The 21,339-nt window shown below is 36.7% G+C and overlaps 1 protein-coding gene across 4 annotated transcripts in view; it reads right to left on the bottom strand.

Annotated features, from left to right (window-relative positions):
• The window catches only part of LOC122815412 (serine/threonine-protein kinase PAK 3), a 1,296,647-nt gene that overhangs the window by 578,255 nt on the left and 697,053 nt on the right, over positions 1–21,339 (bottom strand). For 2 of the 4 annotated variants that reach the window (XM_044087883.1, XM_044087885.1), the window contains exon 5: positions 15,208–15,252. The exons of the other annotated variants lie outside the window; for them this stretch is intronic. In XM_044087883.1, coding sequence (XP_043943818.1) covers positions 15,208–15,252 — 45 coding nt within the window. The remainder of the gene's footprint in view (positions 1–15,207; positions 15,253–21,339) is intronic. 4 annotated transcript variants of the gene reach the window in all.

Here is a 21,339-nt window from a genome sequence, read left to right as displayed (position 1 = left end):
GGTTGGATAGCTGAGTGCCTCACTCTACAAGCTACTGCATTCTTATAAAATGTATGTAAGAAATGAACTGCCTTACACCCACTTGCTGTGTGAATTTATGTTAACATTAATATACTGCCATTTTCATATGAGAAACTACAGTTAAACATGTTATACTATTTGAGGAAAGGAAGTAAATTAAATAAAGTAATAATGTTGCAAATTGACTGCCAGAAGGGGTTTCTCACTCACACTCATTCTCACATATACAATTTAATAAATTGTTTTTTTGTACTGGACACTCATAACACTCATACGGAGTTTAAAAAGGGATTTTCTAAACCTAAGCAGCTGTAGTGACATCACTACACAAGGTCAGCAGTGTGACCTATAATGAACATCAGTGGAAATGTATGCAAAACGTCAAAGCTATAAAATGGTTCCTTACAAGTTAAATAATGAATGTATCTTTCTAAAAATATTATTTCATCTATTAGCGGTTGAAAGGCAACAAGCACTAAACTCTGTAGACTATGGCATCCATCCTGACTGTCTGTACACATACTATAGATGTTCTAACACTGTTCTTTCTTAGTTTGCTTTTTGCTTTGTGGCACACATCAAGTAGTACTTTCTGTATAAACAGAATTCTGTCATACTGTTGAGTTTTCATAAACTCAAAATTCATATGGTCGAGCCCATATAATCAAGTTTCCAAAAATTTGAATAAAAAAAATCTACATTTTTGCAGGGGAGTAAGCTTATCAACTCCAAGATGATACTACAGTGGGGAAAAGAGTAAATTCCTTGATCTCCACTGTATCCGCTATCTAAATAGAAGTGCTTTAATGGGGAATTTACAATTTTCCCCACTGTAGTGTGATCTCAGACTTGGTATATAATTTTCAGGGAGATGCGGGTGCAGTCCCCTATATGGGGGGGGGGTGTAGTGAGGTGTGCCCCCCTACAAAAATATAATTTTTTTTAAATCAAGTTTTTGGAGATTCTATCATATGGTGTTGACCATATGAAAGTTTCTGAAAACTTGATAATATGAAATAAATCTATATAAGCACCTCACATATTTATAAAAGACTTGAAGAATTCTACATGGATTGAATTTCAATCCTCTGTTGTTCAACGCAAATATCTGTCCACTAAAAACATATGAAAGAGATGCAAAATTCTGTAGCTAACGTTTTGACTGGAATTTACTAATATGATTATTTTACTCCTGCAGTATGGGAAATGCAAATTCTGCTGGATATAGCTGAGTCCGTTTTTAGGATCTTGGTTCTTAATTAAAAAGTCCACCATGGCTAGGATTTTCTTTGTCTAAAGAAGCTGTTGAACCATATGAACCAGTTAATTAGTTTTGCATAGCTACAGGGGGACTGCTACTGATTTTACAGACTGAAAAAGAAATAGCAGGATATCACTTTACTTGTATGCCAAGCACTCCCTTTTGGAGCTCAGTATTCCTACCTCTGGGCTTGAGAGACTGAATCTACATTTAGGGAATCCAGAAATACTGCCTATTCAGGACTTTGTATCTTTGTATCTGAACAAATAGAGAGGTGTTTGACACTTCAGTTAGTTTTATGTTTTTTTACCTTACTTTATCTATTTCTACAGACTGTAGGCTTACTACTTTAATACTGCTTATTGATTTATCTACTCTGATGGGTTTCTGTTTACAATGTTTTGTAATTTGAGTGGGTTAAGCTACTTACATAAGTAAATCTGAAGGTTCAGTGATCAACTCTGAAATCTTTAGCATTTACTGCAGATATAAGCACATAACATACATGCAGGATATCTGCTTCTGGAAATTTGTCAATGAACACACTTCTAAAACATTAAATAAATATGGTAAATTGAAAATTCTAATGACAAATTTTACACATACTACTTGAATGCCATAAAATACTTATTAAATCATATCTCCACTTTCAAGAAACAACTTCAAGTAATAGCAAACCCATTATCAGTTCATGATGGTTTGCAGATAAAACTAGATTTATTTCTTTGAACAAAAGTCTCCAAATGCATGCATTTCCAGTGACAATATTTTACACACACACACACACACACACACACACACACACACACATATATATATATATATATATATATATATATATATATATATATATATATATATACAGATTGATAGATAGTACAGTTATAGCCATTATTCATCAGGATTGTTAAATGGTGCATTTAAACTTTTTTAATGGCTGAGTCAAAATATAGGCAATTTAGTAAATTAAAAAGTCAGATGAGGAGGAAATACATTTGATGCATATGTGGAGTTTGTAAGAAAATCTGTAAGACACAACATATCTGTAGATTTTTATGCAGGATATAAAATGTAAACACTGCAAATCAAAGATGCAAGGAGGGAATATTGCTATAGAACTACTGCTATGGAAATTAAAATATTGGGAAATGGTGCTGCCAGTGCAAAGTAAGTTGGCTAAGAAGATAAAGTGCAATTCCAGGAAACAGACCATTGTAGGTATATATAATATAACAGATCTTCATCAGAGCATAAGAGTATTTCATCCAGATGGACTATCAGAGAAGATATATAAAACACGATAATATGCCAAATATGCTGTTAAACAGTAAAGAAAGTTGTATATATCGTGCCAGTTAGAAATCTGATAGAAAGGGTGAATGCTTATCTTAGAAAACCCAAACAATTCCTCACACTGACTATTAACCTTTTATGGGCATTAGTATTAATGAGAAGGAGTTACATAACATGAAATTGTGAAAAATGCGGGATACCACCAAGGAAAGAATGGATAGTACTTGTGAAGAAGGTGTACGAGAAAAAAAAAAAACTTGAACTTAAGAAATATCTTAAATGACTTTCAAGCAGTATCAATGGTGTTTTAAAATACTTAGCATTGTATAATGCACATGTTTAATGAAGGAATGGCGAACTTATTTTCCTGAAACATACACTGCTGAAATTCACACTTTATTTACATGACATAACAGAAAATGTGGCCTATACTTGTAAGTCTGTTCACTAAGTTGGCTGCAATATTAAACGATACCAAATAAATGGATTGAAAGCATAATAAGTCAAATGCAGAAACTTTAGAAAGCAAAATCTGCCCTTCGGTTATCCAGTTTTGAATATATGTGAATTTAGTGGACTGCATGCTGATTAGGTACTATAAAGACAATTATTCATTCCCCCTCCTATTCCACTGTGTCCCTTTTTAGATCATCCATTCTTTGTTTTGTTAATGTTAATAAAAAGATTAATGAGTAAAAAAAGTAAAGTTTGCTAGTTTTAGAAAAATCTGACAAGTCTATAAACAGTCATTCTGGATTAATTTGTAAATATTATATTTCAGGATTATTTTTCCTTTATATCTTCCTGTTATCTTGTTCTGCATTTTGCAATGTTCTTTCTTAACTGCTTATGTGTTCATATAAGTAATATTGTGATATAATGTTGAAAAAATTTGTAATGTCATTTTGTTTCATGTTCAAAAGATATGTACTACTTGCTTTAGGAACTGTTGCAAGTCTGAAAGGTCCATTTTTCTCTTCTATTTCATTTGTATTCTTTCAATTCTCTTCCATTTCTATAGATAGTACAAATGAAGAATTTTTAAAGAAAGAATGTTATTCTAACAAATGCATGATGAAAATGGCACATGACAAGATTTACAAGACAATAAGATAAAAAAAATCAAGGCAATAGTGCAGAAGAAAAATAAAATAGCTTATTTTAGCTGCAAACAGAAAATGATTATATTATCTATGTAATTCAGAAAGTACAGCAAAAGAGAAAACTAAAATTAGTTGTCTATAGATTCATGTGAAACATTCCAAAAAATACATATTTGTACACAACAAAGCCTTAAACTAACAGAAGAGTTTAATTTAACTAACATTAGAAGGTTATTATCTGAAGAACAGTAGTCTACAAAACCATACACTGTGTAGTCATGCCAAAATGTATGTGCAAGAAGCCACATGTAGCAATTTATAAGTTTGTAAATAAATATTAATCTGTAATACAAACACATGATGAACAAGACAGCTCTGGTGGTATACAAGGACAAAGCTCTTGAATATGGTCCAGTTGATCAAAGTGCCCTTACTGGATCTGGTGGCTGACTGACCTTGAAGGAGAGGATTATTGTGCCCATCCTGGGGTAAAGTGGGGCAGAGCTGGCCAGACACTGCCATAACCTGTTCAGAAGGCAATAATGATGCCAATGCAAGACACGTGGGAACTGAAAGGGTTACTAAGCCACTGTCTGGTAAGAGCATTTGAAGTGTTTATATGGAAATGTACACACAAAAGGGAAAGCCTTTGTGGACCTCTTCAGTGTTACAGATCACATATACCCCTATCCAGGTATGTGGTGAGGTATTCACAATTTCCCTCATTGCCTGGATATCACTGATGACATAAATCACCCTAATACTTGTTTGAATCCAAGCCTTCCCCAGACACCTCTCACCCTAATTCTTTGTAAAATTCCTGGATAAGGGAATGAGAGGGCTTTGTCCAAATGGAATGAGCTGTGATTGTTAGTATCCATGGGGCCAAAATCACATAGACTCAAAAATGTATGTACACATATCAGTACTGCATGATGTGCATGTGAAAAAAACATAAATATACAGCATGGATAGTAAGTATGAAAGCATACTTAGGAACTAAACTTCAGCTATTATTGTAGTTTAGGCATACAGGTTTATATTGTTCTTTTTTATGTTTGCAAACCTTGAGTAACTAACTATCATTAGTCAGTTTGGGGGGGGGGGGTAACTTGTCTGGGTTACCTGTTGAATCATGCATACTATGCATATTTTCATTTTTCTCAAGGATGGACACTGAATTTTTCTTAAAAATTCGTACATTCCATAGTATTTTTGAAAGATACAAGCAGTGTGTTATCATTTCTGGTGTTATGTACAAATGTAGATTCTCTTTTTAAGTCCATACCAGAAGCAGTTAAAGGATCTGAGGTTCTCAGTGGTATCCCTTTCATTTCAGTCACTAGACTGTATGGGGATGGAAGGGAACTAGAATTTAAACTTAAAAATGTGATGCATTATGGAGAAATTATAGAGATTAGAGTTATTCTGGCTTGGTAAACTCTGATGCTCAATCAAATGGTTACCACCAAAACTGTTATTTATTTTTTATTATTTATTATTTATTGATTCCCAAAAGTTTGTTGTCAAGCATGCATAACTTTAAACTGAAAAAGCAAGTAATAGATGGCACTCATAAATTTAACATGCAGCCAGTCTTAATTATTATATCCTCATAGGTGCATTTATAAATTTTATAACACATCAGTTTTTCAAAGTTCTCTCATTCAAGTTTTACTACTGAATTTCCTGGCTGCTAACACTCCATTCAATCACACAGTAGCTGGAAGCAAGATAACCATTGGAATATTAAAACCACTTATATTCTAATATATATTCTAAGAGATATTCAAGTTTTTACCAATCACTAACATGTGTTTACATTTCTACAGAATTAAAATAGAATGTTGATTTTTCTTTGTTTTTGAAATATGTATACACACAAGATTTATTTATAGTTTCTTTGCATAAGCACAGTGCTTATCTGCCAATTTATATAAGTTTCACCCAATAAACATTTGTTGTTTTGCTATAAGAAGTGACACTATTTTTAATCACAAGAGAATTTGTTGTTTTGGTACAAAGAATGTGAAGCTGCTTTTATTCACAAAAGTGAAGAAATTTTGATTGCAGCAAGTTTTTTTACTACTGTTTGGTGTTTAATTTACAAATATTTCATACTACTACTGCTTTGTGTTTTAGCTAAGCTCAAATAGCTCAAAAGGCTACTCTTTCATATTTTTTCTGGTTGTTTTATCTGACAGTTGGACCATTTCCACTATCTGATGGATTGAGCTAACTAAACTTCAGGGTGCTCACAGTGCTTCATTTCTAAGCTTGGTTGTTACTGTCCCTGTCTCTTTAGCTGCAAAGGACAGGGATTTTTCACAAGCACCCTAAGCACAACAAGTAAGAAAATGGAGAACCCTCTTCTCAAAGGCATCCTTGTCCCGCCTATGCTGGAAGATCATATGTCGCCCCATTCCCATTGTGAAGACCAGACAGAACGAGAGACCATAGACAGCCAAATGCTGAACACTTTGGAAAATACTCTTTTTGCACTTAAGTGTCTGCAATGGAAGAAACCTACCTTCAAGCTTGCTTAAACAAAAGATTAGTTCCCAAAGGACTCAGGCTACAGAAAAGACTAAATTGCAAAAACCAGAATGAAGATCTAAGTAAATGGCAAGAGATCCTCATGGAAGCTGTAGTTAGTAAATGTTCTTCTTGAACATAATAGGAATCTGCAAGGGATACAAAAACTTACATTTGAAAAGCTTGAACCTATCATAGACAGAATTCAAGATAAAGAGACAAAATTACAACCAATTGTTTCTAAGAACCAGATGTTTGTCCAGAAACTAAGAAACAAAAACCAAAAACTTCAAAGAGACTTGGACCAGAACAATGATCACCTCAACAGAGAAGGATAAAAATAGCAGCATACGAACTCCCATGCACACCAATCAGAGGAACAAGGGAACAAAGTGAGACAGATGGAGCCTCATCCTTTAACAGACCACTATTACTAATGGAAAACACTAGCTCTAAAAATAACTAGCAGGTTTTTCGACAGGACCAGGATTCCACCTGGTTGGATAATTGGAACCACAGTTCCCCCTCCAAAGATTCCAAGATAACACAACAACCAAGGACTGAGGATGCTGACCTCACACAACAAGCAACTGAGGGAAGTCTACCACCCCAGGCTCAGCCAATCACCACTGAACCACCTGCACCACAGAGAGAAAACCTATCAAGGAAAGAGGGACCTGAAACATCTTTGTTTCCCACCCAGCAACCTCCTTGATAGGAGGACAATGACAAACGTCTATCCAGGAACAAGATCTGGAACCATTCTAAGAAACCCCTATCTCTGACTGAACTGAAAATTTTAGAAAAATGTCTGACTTTTGTTCCCCATAAGAGAAGTGACACCATACAGACGATCATCAACCTTAAGATGCTTATTGGGAAAATCACCCTAAAACATTTCTTCCTCAATAAAGGTAGACCTGGCAACATTTTCATTAAAGAAAAATGGAAGAAACGTAGCAATGTTTGTGCACCATCACACCTCAATTTATCAGCCTTTGAGGCCAAATGTAAAATTAATATTAGCAGAGCTTTGAAACCCCTCCACCAAGAAACGTTTTTACAATCTGAAGCCACATGAATACAGGCCACTGAAGCCACTTAACTCTGACATCCCAAGGAGTGTCATGAAGGCAGATAAAGTGGGGCAGTTTGGTTACAGACACTGAAGTATACAACTGGAAAATCACATTCATGCTAAACAACCAGGACTTTTATGAGAAATGTGACCTCCAGCAGGTTAAGTCTGCTTATGAAAACATAATGGAACTTTTTCTTCAATAAAGAAGGCCTAATTAGTGAAAAACATCTTGATTTTATCACAGTTACCCACCCCAAACTTTCAAATATTTCTGAATACACAAGCCCCACAAAAACCTTATGGACCCACCATATAGGCCAGTAATAGCTAGTAGGGGCAGCATCACTGAGCCCAAATCAATATATCTAGAGGTTCAAATCAAGCCCCTTGCCAAAAGCAGCCCTTCTTTTATTCTGGACACAAGAGATTTCCTCAAGAAAATCTGCAACATCAAAGTAGATAAGGACTCCTTCTTGGTGACTACTGATGTAGAAGCACTCTACACATTGCTTCCACTTGACTACTGCATTCAACCAGTAATAGAATGCTTCAGAGAACACTGGGCAGGGTTAGATTTTCGGGCGGAAGCTAACAGCAGACTCCTTTGTGTTCTGCTAAGCAACAACTTTTTACATGTTAACAAATCTTTCTACAAGCAAAAACAGGGTATTGCTCTGGGGGCAGCTATGGTTCCCAGTAAAGCTAATACCACCCTAGGAAAATGGAAGACAGAACACATATATGACTCTCCCTTCTACCAGCTCATGAGTTATTTCTGATACATTGATGGCATTTTTATTATTTGGAACAGCACAGAAGCAAGGTTACTGGAATTTTTCAACTACATTGGAAACTCCACAAATTTTCAGAACTTTATAACTTCCCACAACAAAGACAGTGCTAATTTTCTAGACCTCATGATATCAAAACCTGAAGGGTCTGACTGGCTGTCAAATAATCTATACCAAAAACCCATCAGCGTAAACATACTATTGCACCGGGACAGTATGCATCCTTTCCAGACTAAAAAGAACGTGATTAAATCCCAGGGCCGCAGGATTGCAAGAGTATTGAAGATACTAAGGGATTTCACCAGCAATATAGCAAACCTAGAGAAAAATGTCCTCAAATGTGGTTACAGTAAAAAGTTCTTCTTTGGGAAAGTTGAACCTATCTCCCTCCAAAAAAAACACCAACTCCGATTACCCAAATCCTGACAACAGCCACAGAACTAACAGGAAAAGAAACCAAAACAAGAGATATAAAGACATCTCCATGATGGTTACTTACTCTGCTGACTGCAGAATTGTAGTGGACATCATTAAGGACAACTGGATTAATCTCAAGAATAAGCTAAAGTTACTACCAGAAAAAACTAGTTTCACCATTCAGAGAAGCAGGAATATCATACATTTTGTTGAAAAAATTAACAAAGCAACTACAGACCAACTCAACTCCCTGAAGGGTACATTCCCTTGTGGACCCCCCACCCGCAGTTACTGTAAACATATGACGAACAAAATGGGTTTCACTGCCCTAACACTGACCGCTACTACCACAGCCAAGAATCTGGGAATTGCAATTCAAAATCAGTGGTTTACAGGGCCCAATGTACCCTATGCCCTGCCTTCTATATCGGGAAAACTATCAACACACTTAAAATCAGAACTGCTAGACATCTTATAGACATCCGGTACAGCAACAACAACAATGCAGTAGCTAAACACAATCAAGATCAACTCAGACACAAGACATTCCAATTTCATATTTTAGATCACATACCAAAAGAAGAACTACAAGGATCATTAAATGACAGACTGGAAAAATGTGAATTAGAATGGCAGATCAGACTAGAAGCATGTAAACTACCAGGACTTAACACTTAGATTATCATCAGCAGCGTTTTCAATCTTAGGAGATTATATTACCATGCTTATTACTGACAGCTGAACTCTTCTGTTTTAATTTGACTATGGTGGAAATGTATACAATTATATATCATTAATTTTTAATTATTAATTGGTTATTAGTTATTGTATATTGTGCACAAAAAGTTTTCTTTCGAATTAAAAGCTTCCACCCAAGAGGCAGATCTGAATAAGCATTAGCGAAAGCGCTGCAGACAAACTATATTTATTCATTTTTAATACACAGAGACATTTTTAAGTGGGGTTACTTTCCTTATTATTTAAATTTTCCTGTTTATTTTTATAAAAAAATGACTGTTATTTAACTGATAATCTGCTGTACACCAAGAACAACATTTAGTTTTTATATGAAAAATATCAATCACACATAACCCAAATTATAAAGTCCCACTGATGTTTGTTATAAGATCCACAGCAGACTAACATTTCAGTTTTTCACCCAGTCAGATTTTACTTCCTGATTTCTCGCATACATTTTTTTCTATCCATTCACACAGAAAATGGATAGTGCAGTAAGTGTTTTAGACAAGTTAGCCTACATAGTTGATTAGATGGTTAACACCTAATGGCCGAGATTTATGTATCTATAAAGCCACCAAATTCACGGACCCCAATTACTATATCCTCTTAGTTGCATTTATAAGTTTTATAGCACATCAGTTTTTCAAAGTTCCCTCATTCAAGTTTTACTACTGAATTTCCTGACTGTAAACACTCCATTCAATCACACAGAAGCTGGAAGCAACGATAACAACTGGAATATTAAAACCACCTATATTCTAATATATATTCCAAGAGTATTCAAGTTTTAACCAATCACAATTACATGTTTATGTTTCTATAGAATTTGAATAGAATGCTGACTTTCCTTTGTTTTTGAAAAATGTATAAACACAAGATTTATTTATAGTTTCTTTACATAAGCACGGCGCTTATCTGCCAATTTATATAAGTTTCACCCAATAAAGATTTATTGTTTTGCTACAAAGAATATGAAGCTGTTACTATTTGCAAAAGTGAAGAAATTTTGATTGCAACAAGATTTTTTACTACTGTTTGGCATTTAATTTACAAATATTTGTTACTACTACTTGGTGTTCTAGCTTAGCTTGAATAGCTGAAAAAGCTACTCTTTCACATTTGTTCAGAGTCACACAGTACGCAAAACAATGTGAAAGGAATCGATTCTCATACCCTGGGCATAGGAAGCAGGTCATTAACAGTTAAGAGCTTTACTCCACTCTGGTAACTGCAAGATAATAATAGCACACAAGACAGACATAATGTCAATAATACAGGTCTGTATTTCCATGTGTGCCAATATAGGTATAACCATTCATGTCAAATGATTGAAAAAAAAATTAACCTGTCAAAAATAATAACTTTAAATACAAACCTGTCCTCCACAGATTGGCAAGCCACCTGCATTCCCATATACTCTTCACCTTACACATTCAAACAATAAGATCTCACTACAATGTGGAAAGGGCAATTCCAGTTATACTGCAATCTTGTAAACAACATAATGTCATTTGTGATCAGGTGAATACTCACTTGTGCTGAATCTTACCTCTATTCAATCACCTGAATTTATGAAAACTTTAAGGTAAAGTGTATATGAAGGTCCATCAAAGTGCTACTTTTACTACCTTTAAGTCTAATGTTAATAACTGGATGGCGGGTCTCAAATTTACTCCAGGACTGTCACATACAGCTCAGCTTGATTTAGGATGCAAGCTTGACAAAGGAGGCAGAAAATTTAAGATGTTTCTACTTTAAGGTGTATGACTAGGCATTTTAAAGCCCTCATTACCACTTGCCTAGTACTGTTCATATACCATCCCTGGTTTATCTTGATACACAGATTTTCAAAACCTCAAAGCTCTGCCCTATTCAGTGAAACTGCTTCTTGAAGTACACCCAACACTTAAACACAAGTACTCATGAGGCAATGGGATTCCACGGAATGATACTATCCAGTAAGTAAAACAAGTAATGCTGCAGCTGATCATGTTCCAAACACTCATATGAGACTTTAGACCCCCAACACCTCCCTATTCTTACTACATCAGCATGGAATAAGTGGACAGTTTGGATTTACTTTAGAAACACAAAACTTCATATCAAGCCTGTTGTCCATAAACATTAAGGATCCTGCAAAATATCCTATCAAACATCCAAAACAAAGGGTAAAAAGGTCACACAGACAAATCATTCAGTAAAACCTGCAAGAGAAACCCACACAAGCTGGAGTTTTCACTGGGGAGCCAAACGATCTACTTATGCTGTGCTGATAAGGTCACTAAAAGGCCACAACATACATATTCACAGACTTAAAAGGTAAAAAGACATGTGCATTCAGAAGCCATGTAGCTGAAACTCTGTATGTCCTTACGGATTCATTTGCATATATCACATGGGCCTCCATTCCGGGAGGCTTAAGGTATTACACAAAGAAAACTCTAGCTTGGCTGGGTTCTTGCAACATTTACTGAATGGTTTGTCTATGTGACCTTTATGTTCTTGGTTTGTTTTCTAAATAGAGATTTAGGTATAGATGAAGATATAGATATATAAGATGCACACAAATACAAAGACACCCACACACACACCCACACGTGCTTGCGTAAACAGTTTGGAATTCTTAACTGTATATAGAGTCTAGATACATACAAAAAAACATATCTGAAAGAAACATAATCATTTTTGAAGCACAGACATCTAAAGCTAAATATAGCATTTCTCAGTACTACAAACATTATTTAACTGTTTGTGAGCATCATGGTTTGTAAACGTATGTTTAGTGATCGGTTGTAGTTTCATACACAGCACAGCCCATGCTTATGTTGTAGTGTCATACACAGCACAGCCCCATGCTTATGTTGTAGTGTCATACACAGCACAGCCCCGTGCTTATGTTGTAGTGTCATACACAGCACAGCCCCGTGCTTATCTTGTAGAGTCATACACAGCACAGCCCCGTGCTTATCTTGTAGTGTCATACACAGCACAGCCCCGTACTTATGTTGTAGAGTCATACACAGCACAGCCCCGTGCTTATGTTGTAGAGTCATACACAGCACAGCCCCATGCTTATGTTGTAGAGTCATACACAGCACAGCCCCGTGCTTATGTTGTAGTGTCATACACAGCACAGCCCCGTGCTTATGTTGTAGAGTCATACACAGCACAGCCCCGTGCTTATGTTGTAGTGTCATACACAGCACAGCCCCGTGCTTATGTTGTAGAGTCATACACAGCACAGCCTTGTGCTTACTTATGTTGTAGTGTCATGCACAGCACAGCCCCGTGCTTATGTTGTAGAATCATACACAGCACAGCCCCGTGCTTATGTTGTAGAGTCATACACAGCACAGCCCCGTGCTTATGTTGTAGTGTCATACACAGCACAGCCCCGTGCTTATGTTGTAGAGTCATACACAGCACAGCCCCGTGCTTATGTTGTAGTGTCATACACAGCACAGCCCCGTGCTTATGTTGTAGTGTCATACACAGCACAGCCCCGTGCTTATGTTGTAGAGTCATACACAGCACAGCCCCGTGCTTATGTTGTAGAGTCATACACAGCACAGCCCCGTGCTTATCTTGTAGTATCATACACAGCACAGCCCCGTGCTTATGTTGTAGAGTCATACACAGCACAGCCCCGTGCTTATGTTGTAGAGTCATACACAGCACAGCCCCCTGCTTATGTTATAGTGTCATACACAGCACAGCCCCATGCTTATGTTGTAGAGTCAAACACAGCACAGCCCCGTGCTTATGTTGTAGTGTCATACACAGCACAGTCCTGTGCTTATGTTGTAGAGTCATACACAGCACAGCCCTGTGCTTATGTTGTAGAGTCATACACAGCACAGCCCCTTGCTTATGTTGTAGAGTCATACACAGCACAGCCCCGTGCTTATGTTGTAGTGTCATACACAGCACAGCACTGTGCTTATGTTGTAGTGTCATACACAGCACAGCCCTGGGTTTATGTTGTGAGCATTCTAGTACATCAGACGTTTCTTTTGTAAAAATACTTTGAATTGATACTCTGAGAATATGTAGCTGACTACCGACACTTTGAACTGATACCTCTGAGGATGTGTAGCTGATTATTGACACTATGAATTGATAGCTCTGAGGATGTGTAGCTGATTACTGATACTTTGAATTGATATCTGTGAGGATGGGTAGCTGATTACCAACACTACTGTTCACCAAGTCAAAATCAGGAACCGATTGCTATAAAGAGCATTTAGCTATTTTCTAATTATATTCAACATGAATTAAATAAATTAACTATAAGAGGTGTCAGAGCTCTCAAGACCCTCCTGTTTAGAGAGAGAAAAAAAGGACTTGAGCTATGTAAATTGTTCCAGAAATTGTCATTAAATGCATGTAGGTGAGTTTTTCGAAATTTAAAAAAAAACTATTAAGCATGTATCATCAGACTGCAGAAGACAATGACATAAGTACACAGCAAAAGTGAGGAATTATACCACGATTTACAATGTGCAAATTACTTCAAGATACCTTGACCTTGTAATGGCAGTGATAGTTACTGTTAACACTGCAACATCACCTCAATCCCCATTATTTTCTATTTCAGTAGCCTTTGTAGCACTAATTTACACATTTATTAAATACTTGCTGCTTTTCAGCAATCTGAATAAAAATGCACTAAAAGTGTACTTAACATGAAAACTCCAGGTATCCCTTTGCATTGTTCGTATCTTTATCCTCTCTTTATTTTCTGTCCTTCCCTGGGGGTAGTTTTAAGAAACAGAGCAGTGGTAGCAAAATGTATTTTGTTTTACCATTTGCTGAATGGGTAAGTTGATCCTTTGAGCCATGACCCACCCAACAAAAACAAGGGTAAATACACTATATCTGAAGAAAAATAGTCTAGCTATTTAACTGATATATTTTGTCATGTAAGAAGAAATTGCTGGTCCCAGAAAAAAATCATACAAACATGTACCGTTATACACCAGTTATAACCTCATCTCACAGGCTAATGTTATGTTACGTGGACTATTACATACCAGCTGTATTGACATCCTGCAGGCTAATCTTATGTCACATGGATTATTACATACTAGTTATATTGACATCCCATAGGCTACTTCAGTTAGTCCGTCTCAAAAGAAATATAATCATTAAAACAACAGAAGAATAAACTGTACACTAATTCTTTAAATTTGTATCCATTAAAAAAAAGAAAAACATGTTTTTACTTTGTGAAAATTTTGGAGAGGTAAATAAATATATTCAGGCTATCAGGTTAATATTTTGTATAAAATTTGCAGACCTCAACTGCCTGATAATAATGCTTTTCTTTAGTAATGTTTGATTTGATATTCATTTTATATATTAGGTTACAGAACTGGTTACAGTTTAAATTAATAATTTTTAATTTTGATTCCAGTGTTAAAATCTTCCAGACTAAGGAGGGTGTGATGTTTTTCAAGACTGCCACCCTTTCTAAATCTATCATTTTTTCTTGCCAAATGCATGCTAGTGACAGTTTGCACAGTTTAAAGTTAATAGTTTTTGAGCTATAATGTCTGATATAATAACAAGAAATAACTTCAGACCAGCTGTAAGGGAATTTGCTGATTTGTGTATCAATCTGATCCAACCTGGTGGTCATGTCAAATGCTGGAGATGTCTTTGTACTATTTTTTAATTAGTGACAGTGACATTGTAAGAAAACAGTTGTGACCCATTCCTATGACAATGGCAGTGAAATGACTAAAAATGTGGAAGAAGCCAAGCAAGTAACTACTGCAAATGTGCACATGCACACAAGCGTGCGCGTGCGCACACACACACACACACACACACACACACACACACACACACACACACACACACACACACACACACACACACAGTAGCACCCACAAAAAGAACTGCTACAGTAGTACTAATAGAAGTGCTTTGATAAAAGGTTCTGCTGGACCTCGGACGCACCTCGAGGAGTTTCCCTGTCAGCATCTGTGAGCCATAGAGATTTGGCTGCAATGGTTACAAATCAGGAAAGAAAAGAATGTTAACAAATAAAATGTGAAACAATTTATAATGTACTACGGAGCAGGGACGAGAGGCATTCTGTATAAACAGAGAAGGGTGAAAGGAATGTTAGGCATCATGTGCTGACCAGGTTACAGAAAACAAATCCAATGCACTGCTCAAGGGTTTGGAAGCATCTTATTCACAAAGCATGCAGTCAGTACCTGGCAATTTCTCATTTTCAGTTATGTTGAACATATTTTTTGTGATGAAAAAAGATTAAATTAAATTAAAATTTGAAAACAGGTTATATCTCCTGACTGACTATGAAGGAAAAGATGTTTTCCTTGAAATTTCTGAGCAATCTCATTTAATAGAAACTGAATACATTTCACACTAGTCACCTTTAATATTTGTTAGATCCTTTAGAATACTTTTCAACTTGTAGCATGGCTTATGACATAAATTTATTTCCTTTTTGTACAATTTTTTTCTAAAACTTTTGCATCGAATGGGTTTTACATGCTACCACAATAATTTACTTTATAAAAGAAAATTACATAAATAATTCCATATAGGCACAGGAAGAAAACAAACAAAATATAAACATATACATAGATAGAGATAGGTAACCAACAAAAAGATACAAATGTTCTATAGAATAACTGAAGTGCAGAAAGGGACCATATATTGCTTGTGGTAAGTTCATGTCAGAATTTGCACTCCTAAATTTTTATTTCAAATGGCAAACTTTTGATTTTCTAATTAATCTGAGGTCTTCCTATAATTTATTATCTATGTTCTATAATCCTGTGGGTTAATTAGATAAGATTAACTCTTGTTCTAGGGCCGTGTGGGCTAATTCCGGAAGACATCTATTCTAATTCACTTGGCAAACACAGAAGTCATAACTAACAATGATTCACCAGCACACAAGAGTATTGCTTCAGGAAAACTTCCACTCACCCAAAACATTAGTCAGCTGAAGCAGAGCTGACTAAAATTTAAGTTTGGGTGCAAGCTCTTCAGTTCTGACCTGCACAAAACAGACCGCTCCTCTGCAGGATGTCAAGGATTAGCAGTCAGCTAATGTTATTCCACAGTTAGGCAAAGAAATTCCTTTCAGGGGAAAAAATCTGCCTTATTTCCTGTGAAAGAAAACTAACTCTTTCTCTAAAATATGTATATTTTACCAAGAAAAAAAGTGTTTTTACTCACTTCTTATGACTTTTGTTCACTTTTAAATGAAAGTGGCTATTTTTTTTACTTTTGTGGTAGAAAATTGTTAAAACCTTTTTACAACTACTTGTTCTGAAGAGAAAAGTGTTATTTTACTTCTTGGATTATGATGTGTTTAAATTGTTTTTTACTGTGTTTGTTGGGGTGGTAAGTTACATTTTACATCTTTCTTATCAATAACAACTACTGCTGCTAATCTTCTTTGTGAATTAGACATCTGTTTTGGCTAAACCATGGGGCAACCTACTAGTTCCTTAGTTGTACTTTCTTCCAGTCACAAAAAGAAAAAGATTGTTCAGCATCCTTTGCCATTACAGCAGGGTGATATTTTGTTTCACCCAGAAGTGGGTGACCTTCCTGTGGCCAAAGCTGGTTCCTTGGACTACTCATTTTTTTCTTTCAGTCCTGTTAGTGTTGTTCCTACAGCCATCATGGACTGGAGGTGAGACATATCCTCTGTGGCTGTTGGTGTGTCCTTGTTAGGCAGGGGAGAGCTACTACTGTCCTGGGGGAAATGACAAGGATGTCTCTCTGCTTAGCTAAAAAGCTGTGCCCATCACTAGGGCAGTGATTGCTGGGAATTCTATTTCTCTTTCTTTAGGTTATCCTGTCAAAAAGAAACAAAAGAGTAATCACATGTTTTCACATAACTCAGTGACACTGGACGGGAGTAATTTATTGGGATTATTAGCACAGGGTTTAGTGCAGACTTTTGATCCTTCTTACATGGCCAGTTCTGTTTAAAGAAAAAGGGATTCTTCATTTCCTGGAAAGATATAAGATTTTGAACCACAAAAGGAGTGTGAAAGGGTAGAAGACATACCATCTCCACAGAATTCTAATTCAGATTCTGAAATCACTGACATAGAGGTCAGGAAAAAGAAAGCAGGAACTGCCAAGAACAAAGGACAGGCTGATAAGACTGAGTGGCTATATGCGGTACCTTCCTCCCCCATTACACCCTGGCAGTCCTTTATTACTTTCAGAAAGTCTTAACCTCCATGTCACTCACTGGCAACAGATTGTTTCAGACAGATGAGTCCTCAGAGTGATCCATCAAGGCTACAGATGGCAGCGAGAATCTCTCCTTTCTTTTCAGGGGATTCCTCCTCATCCACTTGACCAAATTCATCTTTTTTTCTCTCCTGGAATCTCTCCTTCTTTATAAGGGGTTTCATCCTCATCCACTAGAACAAATTCAACTTGTCTCTTCTGTCATCCAGCATATGCTGGTCAGGGGGTAAAAGAAGCTGTCCTTCCCCTTCAGTTAGAAGGGTTTCATTCAAGGATGTTTCTGGTCCCAGCAGCTCCTTGGGCACAACTTCTGGACCTTTCTTTTCTGAACCAGGATGTGAGAGTCCCTAAGTTCAGTTTGCATTTCTTCACAAAGTATTGCCCATTATTCCACACTTGAGTTTCCTACTAACCTCAGATGTAAAGGATGAATATCATCACATTCTTATAGGTTCACATTTCAGGTGTTTCTTACGTTTTTGTATGTCTGGATCCCATAATCAGTTCTCTCTGCCTTACCCCTTGAGCTAATTACTGCTCCAAGGGTATACACAAAGTGTTCAGCTCCTGCGACAGCCTATAGCAGGCTGCAAGGCATTTACGCTTTTCCTTATTTAGATAACCTGCTTATCTTTGTAGAGTCCTTTTCAAAGCTTCAGGAATCTGCCACTTGGGTAAGGGATCTCCTACACAGGCTAGGATTGCAAAAGAACATTCAGAAGGCTTTTCTGACTCCTTCTCATGGGACTGTTTTTCTGGGATTCTGTTGAATGCCTCAGTACAAAGAGCTTTTCTTCGACAGAAAAAAATATAGATCTGTATTTAGATCTATTCCTGAGATTTTCCAGACTTCCAGCAAAGCAAGAGAATTCCTTTGGATTATGGGTCTTTTGGCATCAGTGATATTCATGATATCTGTTGCATGGCTCCACCTGAGAAAGTTACAATGGTACCTGAAATCTCTATAGTTGCAGCTCCAATATCCCTTGACTTTTCAAATTCCAAATTTAAGATTTGTAGAAACAGAGATCATTTGGTCAGACAGCTAATCTCTCAGAATGCAGGTCTCTTATTCTCTCCTCCTGCACCAGGACAGTCGGTCACTACAGATGCTCCAGACAACACTTTGTTTGTAATGCAGTGTCTATGGAGTAAACATGCAGGATCTTTGGAATAAAACAAGACACCCAAAACAAATCAATGTAGAAGAGATATTAGGTCTCATAAATGCTCTCAACTCTCTAAATCATCTGTGATCCCTTGCACCTCTGCAAGTGATTCCAGACATCACTGCAGTGTTTTGGTACAGAAACAAGCAAGGGAGAACCAGATCTCACCTCCTGTTCAGATTAGTCATGGTAGGAATATAGCTTTTCAGGACAATGTCCACAAGCATCTTACATTCTGTAAGAGCAAAACTGTAGCAGACAAGCTGAGCAGGAACAGGGCACACTCACAAATGGAAACTGAATCAGAGGGTCTTCCAAGAGTTGACTCTTCTGTGGGGAACATCTCGAATAGATCTTTCTGCCTACTCTATAAGCAGTCAGTTGGCAAAATTTTTCTCCAGGACTCCATGGAAGAAAGCCTGGAGGACAGATGCCTTTTCTTTTCCTTTGGCATTAATGTATGCTTGTTCACCCGTTCCACTAATATCAAGGGTACTTCTGAAGTGGGTTTCTCTTCTCCTAGAAATGGCCTGAGGCAGTTACAGCAATCTTCATCACAGACTGGATTTACTAACACAAGACCAGAGTGTTTGATGTATCCACACACCAAACAACTGCAAATGACTATCTTGATGATAGTATCTTAATACCTTATATGCACCTTTTTTCTGAGGATGTGCAACAGGTATTAACAGGTGCAAGAATATATGCTACTAGAAAATCATATATTAGCAAATAGAAAAAATGTTCTAGTTGGTGCCAAAAAACTAAGCAACACCCCTTCAGGGCTAGTGTTTCCCTGGTTTTCCATTATTTATGTGATTACTATCCTTGGTTCAGTTGTCAGCCATTTCAGCATGTCTTCCCATGGATGCCCCACCCCTTTCAATGCAGTCTCATGTGGAAATGTTTTTGAAAAAAGGTGCTGCACAAGAAACCTCCTAGAAAACAGGTGGCTCCTTCTTGGGAACTTATCTTTGTGTTAGTAAAATTAACACTTGCTTCACCTGAATAAACTCATCATGCTGACCTGAGATTCTTCACATAGAAAATAGGCTTACTTATTGCTGTAACCTATGGAAAAAGAGTGTTTGAGTTCCAGACTCTTCTCATTTTTTACAAAGACAGAGTTTCTTTGAGAGCTAATTTTTCTTTATGCCTAAAGTAGTATTCCAGTTTACTTTAAGCCAAGTTATCTATCTCACTGCTTTCTTCTGAGAGCCTAAAAATGAGGAAGAGAGGTAACTTCATACCTCCAACATCCAAAGACAATTCATGTACCATACTGGCAGAAGAAAATCTTTCAAAACTTCCAGCTAGTTGTTCATTTCTTGTGACAGTAAGACAAAATGATAACCAGTGTCATAACAGACTTTTTCCAAATGGTTGTCTGCTGCTATTAAATGTTATTACTCCCATCACAGCAAAACTATTCCAGGCAGGGTTAAAGCTCATTCTACCAGGGCCTTAGCTGCATGTGTGGCTTTCTGGAAAGGGTTGGATTCAAGAAGTATTCAAAAAGCAGCAGCTTGGTCCTCTGTGCACACTTAAAAAAAATATATATATATATATATATATATGACAGATTCCTCCTCCCGGTCTAGGTTTTGATGGGAGCATTTTGCAGGGGCTCCTGGACTCCCATCCTACTTTTGCTCAGTCATTCTAATGTATGGTAATCTATCTATACACCTTAGGCTACTGCAGTGGTGATCAAATAAAGAAAACACTGCAGTTGTGTAATTAACTTTCCATAGCAGTAGATGTTTGAATGATCACTGCTGCAGTAGTCACTCCATCCCTCCACCCCCCTTGTTTTTTGCATATGTTTTTATGCCAGGATGTGGGCAGTTATTATAAAAATAATAATAATAATAATTATTATTATTATTATTACTTCACTAGCATTGTCCTTTGAAGGACTTTAGCCTCCCTCTCTCTCTTTGCATAAATGCTCAGAAAGGCTTGGTGCCCAAATTTGACTTTTAGTTAGCTCAGCTTGAGTTGATTAACGTTTTGGATGTGTGGAAGATTACCTGAACCTTTGGAAATTGACTGTCTGTTTTGTCCTTGGTAGGAAATAACCCAGATATTTTAGGCTACTGTAGCAATGATCATTTGAACATCTATTTTTATGTTGTTTACTTATACAACTATACTTTCTACACTTATGCAACAACCCTCAGCATTTTCTATACTGTTTCATAATGTTCTACATCATGCCAGAGCATTTCAACAACAGTTGATAACACCAGTAGTATATCATAGTACTATAGCAGTGATAAATGTGTGTTTTAAGTGAGATTATGGAAACATTTAATTTCTAATTGGCTGACAGATGAATTACAGAATAAGTCAGACATGCATTGTAAGGCACATCTCATGCAAAAGAAAGAGAGGAGCAGTAAAGACTACATTTCCAAAGATAAAGGTTCTTCAAAGAAAGATCAAGTCTCAGAAAGTTTACAAAAGAGAATATTTGCATATCCTGTAATGCAATGCAATGTCACCATTAGCCAGCATTAATAATGCCTGGAACACATGCATTACTGCAATAGCTGTTAGTCATAATGACATGTTTAACAGACAGGAGCACCAGCAGATAGTTTGTGTCATTCTGTGGTTGTCTTAAAATAGCATTCTACTTTGCAGGAACATCAACAGTTCACAT

Source organism: Protopterus annectens, chromosome 11.part0 (genome assembly GCF_019279795.1).
Source record: "Protopterus annectens isolate FY-2018-M chromosome 11.part0, PAN1.0, whole genome shotgun sequence".
Lineage (NCBI taxonomy): Eukaryota > Metazoa > Chordata > Ceratodontiformes > Protopteridae > Protopterus > Protopterus annectens.
This window is presented reverse-complemented; position numbering and strand designations above follow the sequence as displayed.